The 6,740-nt window shown below is 38.0% G+C and overlaps 1 protein-coding gene across 1 annotated transcript in view; it reads left to right on the top strand.

The window, feature by feature from the left end:
* The window catches only part of LOC107095228 (adenylate kinase 7-like), a 16,425-nt gene extending 10,069 nt beyond the window's left edge, over positions 1-6,356 (top strand). The window contains exons 14-18 of the mRNA XM_015391230.1: positions 4,464-4,505; positions 4,581-4,778; positions 4,865-5,070; positions 5,151-5,309; positions 5,834-6,356. Of these exons, the coding sequence (XP_015246716.1) occupies positions 4,464-4,505; positions 4,581-4,778; positions 4,865-5,070; positions 5,151-5,309; positions 5,834-5,878 (650 nt within the window). The 3' untranslated portion in view covers positions 5,879-6,356. The remainder of the gene's footprint in view (positions 1-4,463; positions 4,506-4,580; positions 4,779-4,864; positions 5,071-5,150; positions 5,310-5,833) is intronic.
* Positions 6,357-6,740: the final 384 nt, after the last annotated feature.

Here is a 6,740-nt window from a genome sequence, read left to right as displayed (position 1 = left end):
CTATTAAACTAATAGTTGGGTCAAAAAACGATAACATTTAACCATGATTTTTTTAAAAGATTTAATATTTGAAAATTTTATTTCTTTTTAATTTATCATTTTAATTGCATTTTTTATCATTTAACTGTTTATTTTACAGTTTAATAGTATGATGTATTAGATAAATACATAAGTTAAATACATGAATTAATTTAAACAATTTCATGGTCCATTTATTGCGTGGGACATCCATATTAAGTTATGATATATTTTGGCACTCCATACACCTTCAGATCACAGTGAGTGTGAAAAACATCATAAAAACTCAGACTGGGGGTAAAGGTGGCTCCTCATGGCCTGAACACAGATCCATGCCACCCTTTTTAGATTTTCTTTGGGGGAATAAAAAACAATTTCCTTTTTCTTTCACCTCATAAATATGCTCTACTTGTGTTGATGTTTCACATCAAGCCTGAATTTAATTTATTGACATTAATTGTTGTAATAAAAAAAACCATAAATGATAGAAGAAGGAAAACATCAGGACAAAAACTATTAAATCTTTTGGATTAGAACCCAGATTATGCCCCCAACCTGTCTGAGCAGCACTTCCTGATTCTCTCTTAAAGAGTTTTGGGCTCTCAAAAAAATCTTTTTTGTTCTTCTTACAATATAAGAAGAACAAAAATGAAGAGTGTTAATGATGAAGGGATGGAGGATGGAGACTCTTCCAGTCATGCTTTTACTTCAAAGGTCCCCAAATGTCTTTGGTGATGATGAGGGCCTCTGTTAAACTATGGATATGGAGAAGAAGTGAACACACGGGCAGTCTCGGTGACCAGCCGCCGCAGATCCAGGCTTCTCTGCATCTCCAGAGGAATGTTTCTTCTCTGCATGTTTCAAATGGCAGCAGCGTTGTTTGCTCTAGCTGAGCACGGTTAGAATCAGAACAGACCTCCCTCAGGGCCTTGCCACCATCCCATGTAAACAACTGGCCCTAGTGTATATTCGGCATTTTGATATTACCAGCTGACTTAGTTTCTGTTCTCTTATTCCTAAATATTTCATTCATGTCGGCTCATTTACAACTTTGAAAGGAGATATTGATGGTAACTGGGGCTGAGGACGCTGCTTATCTGAACTCAGAGGAACTAAGTTATCCTCTGGAACCACAACAGCACCTCAAACTGAATGATGTCATTATATTTAAGTCCAAATGAGTTCAATCTGAGCATTTAAGGGTCTGCCATGAGGAAACCCACTGACTGTCAGGAACAGGAATCAGCGGGTTTCTGTCTCCCTCTGGTGGCTTTTATAATAAATCGTGCAGGAACTGACCTTTTTTTTGAAAGAAACTGTTCAACTCTATGGGCAAACATGTGGTCCAATATTACTGAAAGAAAATATATTTTTTTATAAAAAGGACATTCAAAGCAAATGTGTTTAAAAGACCAAAACTTAGAAAGCTTCTTGAAACGAAAGACGGTTATGAAAATAATTTATGTGCATGCAAAAGTCTGACCAATATTTCTACAGTTTGCTATTTTTCAAGATTGTTTTAGCAGATTCTATTGTCAAATGGGATTTATATAAATACGTTTCTGATTTTGTTTTTTTCAATTTCCTCTGAGACCGTAAAAGTTACATTCTTTTCAAATCCTATTTTACAGATTTTACACCTTTAGAGGATTTATGAACAGAAAAATAGAAACGAGTCTGCTCTAAATCAGTCTCTTAAAAAAACATTTGAGAACTTCCCAGCTGTTTTTATGTTTTCTGGCTTCATTATTAGTTTCAACATATAACTTTCTAGAGTAAAAAAAATGCTGAATAAATGTTTCAATGTTTTGGCTGGTTATATAAAGTACAGCCATGTTGCAAGCTTGCGTGAGAGTGAAACACACAGTTGAGAGTGAATCAATGTGAACAGGTCGGAGCTGAATAATAACAGCAGTCCTGTTTTTCTGAAGTTTGGACGCTGATCTTGCTTTATTACAATGCCTAAGGCTGAAAAAAACAAACAAAATACAGCTCAGAAAAGGCACTGCGGCTTATTTTAGCTTAAAAAGCTGCAGTTTCACTATTTTATTTTATAGATTTTTATTTTATTGTATGTTTATAAATGTTACATTTTGTTATATAGACTGATTTTGAAAAAGAAGTGGAAAATACTTGCTTCATAAATGCTTTGTGGCTGTCAAAATGCTTCAGTGTTATTCTATAGGTCAAATAGTTGAGTAATAGCTTTTGGCACAATTTTGCATCATTTGGTACATTTGGAGAGATTTGGAGACGCTGGTGACACCAAAAGTTCAAAGCTCCACAGCTCTGGAACTGTTGTAGCTAGAGTTCTAAAATTCCTGCTTTTGTGGTTGACATGATGTAGAACAAATGTACATCATTGAGACATGCCTATTCTCATGCATGTTTATATTACTGTTGTTCAAAAAAGACCTTTTTTTTTTGGGGATTAAAAAACCCCCAACTTTGAGTCATGTTTGAACTGATGCAGCTTGGACTGTGTTTTACTTACCCAATTTTCATTTATATGTTCAGAAACTAGAAGGTGTTGGCTTTCAAATTATTTTATACACATGTAATAAAGGCTTACAGTTCCTAAGATATTTGCTTTTCCATTTGGTTATGCAAAATATGTAAGAATTTCCCAAAATGAGGTGGATGTTAAGACTCCTTTACAACTTCTGATCTATCTGCTGGCTTCCTTGGCCTTCATGATGTTTTCTTTGTGAAAGTATCCAGAGGTTCTAGAGGAGTTTCCCAGTCTTCTTTAAATATCTGTCTGCTCGTATGGTCAGAAAGCCTGGCAGAGAGATGGTTGAGTCTGAGATATGATTCTGCAGCCATGTTTCAGTAAAACACGTAACGCTGCATAGCTGATATTATGCCTGTTAACTTGCTAGGGCTTGAGTTGTAACTTGTTTTCTTAAGATCTCACAATGATTGATGGAAGAGATGGTTTAACTTTGTTCTTCCTCTCTCCTCTCCTTACTCCTGCTCTGCATCCCCGGCGCCTCCTTTTCAATTCAGCTGGTACTTTTGGAAGTAGTTGAAGTATATTATTTCCGCTTTAGATATGTTAAAAAGCTTCTCCCTGGTGTAAAAAAATTTACTTGCTATGGTTGCTGTGGTTACGCATCATAAATATTAGTGAAAATCCCTCCATCAACCTTCAGAAGAAAAGTTGTATGTGTGTCAGTGTGAAGGTGAGATGGGATGTCAGTGTCTGACTTCAGGAGGATTTAGGGAATAAAATGTTCCTGAGTCTAACTCTTTTTGGATTTAATGTTCTTGAATTCTTTTCCTAATTGAAGTTGGAAAAATGGTGCAGAGTACAGATAGGTGGAATCGGTGGCAATGCCTCTGTACCTTTTCTAAACGCATTGCAAAAACTGAGTCTAGATCTGTTTCATGGCATCCCACAAGCTCTTATACTGTCCCCAGCACCGAGGCAATGCAATGCAAAATAATGAAATCTAAACAAGTATTTTTTTTTTTTTAAATAAGTGCAGTTTTTCTTGAATTAAGTAAAACTTTTGGCAACGGAATACAACAATTTACAATTCAAATAAGAAAAAAACAATAGCATTGTCTAATTTCAAGTGCATATTATCTAATTGTCTTAATTAAGAGTAACAATATTGAAATTAAGGGTAAATGCACTTAATTTAAGACATTTTTACTTATTTCTAGATAATTTTGCAGTGTGTCCCTCCTCTTCAGTGCCGTGCAGCTCACATACCACTTTTTCACAGTGAGACACAGAATGCTTGCAGCTGTGTGCCTGCAAAGCTTTGTGAGCAGCAGAATAGAGATTTTAACTTCCTGAGAAACAAAAGCTGTTCTTTGGCCTTGGTCACATTGTCAATTATGTATGCCGAGGAGAGTGGTTATCTTTCTTGGACCTTCTATGGCACACTACCACCTCCTTGGTCCTACTGGTGTTCAGGATAGTGGTAAACGATGCTATTTTTTGGCCCGGATACCAATACCCGATACCTGGCATTGCAGTATTGGCTGATACCGATACCATCTGTTTGAAATTGATATGTGTGTGTGTGTGTAGATGAAGAACTGCATACGACTTGGATGTAAAATATTTACCATCATGGCTTTGTCAAGCTGCTGCCTACCTTTGTGAAGCAGGAAAAAGACTACCGGTAATACAAAGTGAATCCAGTAGAACTTTTTGTTGCTCATCTGGAATTGGTGACAATAGTTGAATAAACTTTTAACTCTCAAAATGGTATTGGTGCCCTATTTGTCGGTATTCACCGATACTGATACCACCATTTTAGTGCTGGATCGGCATCAATGCAACACTACTAAATATGTATGGATTTAATTGGTTAGAATTTTTTTTTTTTTCTGAGATTAAAGGTCACTAAATTATCTCAAAGTTTATAACTGTAACATACTAAAAAATATATATATTTTTTTATTTCATTTTATTTCTTCATTTTCAGACGACCTGAATACATTTTCTTCATCAACAAGTATCCTGCCAGGTACATTTGCTCCATCATCATTAGTTTCCTTTAAAGGTATCTGGATTAACCTGGAGCTCCTTCTTTTGGCTGCAGAGTTCCTGTTGTGTCTCGACGCTTCTGACTCCTTCCTGACAGACCGAGTGATCAACCTCCCTAAGGAAGTGGTCCAAGAGCTCAACTACGAGTCTGAGCAGTTCCTGAGACGACTTAGTATATACAGAAAAAACAACCAAGAGGACAAAACCGTTCTTAACTTTTTTGAGGAGCTGAATGTTAGGCATGTGCACCTAGGTAATCTGATGGGGGACAACATCCTGTGTAGGTAACTGATGGAAGCACTCTGCATCATTCTGTTAAGTTCCTTCCCTGTGTTTCAGAGATCACCAGTGGTGAAGAACCTGCCATTTCATTGCTGATGCAGACGATTTTCAGCACAGTTGGCTCTCCTAGGACATACGCACCCACCTGTCGGGGGTTAGAGGAGGCAGAGGAGAAGATGAGGAAAGAGGCAGAGAAAAGGGCTGAGGAGGAACAGAGGGAGGAGGAAGAGGCCAGGAGCAGGGCTGCAAACTGGGAGGAGTGGGTAGGTGGAGTTAAGTGGGCATGTGCTACCGCCAGCATCCAGAAAGCCTTAGAGTCTCAGGTCCGATGTTTGCCTTTCAGACTCATAGATCTGAGCAGGTGAAGCTGGAGGAGGAGCGGCACCTGGAGGGCCTTACTGTTCAAATGAGAAGCTATCTGATGGAGCATGTAATGCCAACACTGAGTCAAGGTCTAGCTGAGTGCTACAGGGCTAATCCACCCGATCCCCTGGACTTCCTGGTACTGCCCAGCTTATAGTCCGTTACTTTTCTGAATATCAGTGAATTTCAGCTGTTTCAAAGAATCGTTTTAGAAAAGCATTTTACTTAAGATGGTAGGAACATTCATACCTCATGATAATCAGTAATTTTTTTCTCCATCTCTACCAAAAAATAAGGGATAAATGGGTTCATAATCAGATTTTAAGCTACATTTTATTTGAGGAGGAATCGAAAGCTTCAAATCTCTAAGATTTAAAGCATCAAAGTTAATAACGAGCCTTTTCTGTGGATCAGTCTTTGGACCAATTTTCTCACTGTACTTTCACCTCTGCCCAGAGTTTATGAAAAGGTTTAGTCAACTAATCAATAGTAGACATTTGCTGCAACCAAGGACAATGTGACATTAAAAAATGTAAAGCATCAAAGAGATGGAGCATGTATAAGCTAGCTATCAGTCGAGTTTTTTATATGCAAAAATAGTACAACATGAAAGTCAGTAAAGCATTTATGCTACATAATGCTTTTTGGTGTGCTTCATTCCAGGCGGAGTACCTGTTTCGGAACAACCCGTTTGACCACCCCAAGTAGAAAGGATTCATTTGTGAAAGGGGATGTTCCTGTGCAGTTTGATTAAACAGACGGTTATTTGTTATTTGTTGAAGGAAACCTAGTTGAGTCACAGTGTTTCTCTCCCCCGTTGAAGATACGCAGTGTTTGGACTCCTGAGTACCGGCTGAGAATTGAAAACAACCATTTAAAAGTGTGCATGAATCCAGAAGCTCATTAGGAAGTTAATTTGTTTAATGAACTCAGGAGCAACAACGCTCCGGTCATAACAGCTCAGATTTGGCTGTAGATATCTGGGAAGTAGAAACGATACAAAAGGCAGCTAATTTGCAGCTCTCTGGAGTTTCCACTCACAGCTCCAAAGTGTTCATAATTAGCCGTAACAGAAGCCCAAATAATTTCATTGAACATAATCACTACACAGGGAAATTAGTGGGAAACACTGTGACAAATAACACAACATGTAGAGAAAAGAGCAATTCACATTCTGTAATAAATATGTTGGCACATTGGTGAAACAGCCCTGTGTGACTTTCTGTTTTTCACCAACCTGTTTCAGTAAGATTCCGTTGACGAAAAAATGTTTATAGTGGACGTTTCTTTAATGGAGCAGCACTGGTTCTTCCTTGGTTTCCAACATTCTCTGTTTAAAAACATCAGACAGGTTGACATAAAATGTTGCAAGTCAACATGCCACTCAGTTCTGCAGAGTCTTGGTAGTAAACCATTGAATTAATTTTGCTATGTTAAACCAGGAAGACATTCAAAACATGCAAGAAACCAAGCAGGGATGACAGTGAACACCTTAACCTTTGGTTCCCTATAGCAGCGGTCGCCAACCTCCGGATATCGGTCCGTCGACCATTTGGCGGGATTTTCTGCG

The sequence above is a fragment of the Cyprinodon variegatus genome, unplaced genomic scaffold (genome assembly GCF_000732505.1).
Source record: "Cyprinodon variegatus isolate N-32 unplaced genomic scaffold, C_variegatus-1.0 Scaffold532, whole genome shotgun sequence".
Taxonomy (NCBI): domain Eukaryota; kingdom Metazoa; phylum Chordata; class Actinopteri; order Cyprinodontiformes; family Cyprinodontidae; genus Cyprinodon; species Cyprinodon variegatus.
This window is presented reverse-complemented; position numbering and strand designations above follow the sequence as displayed.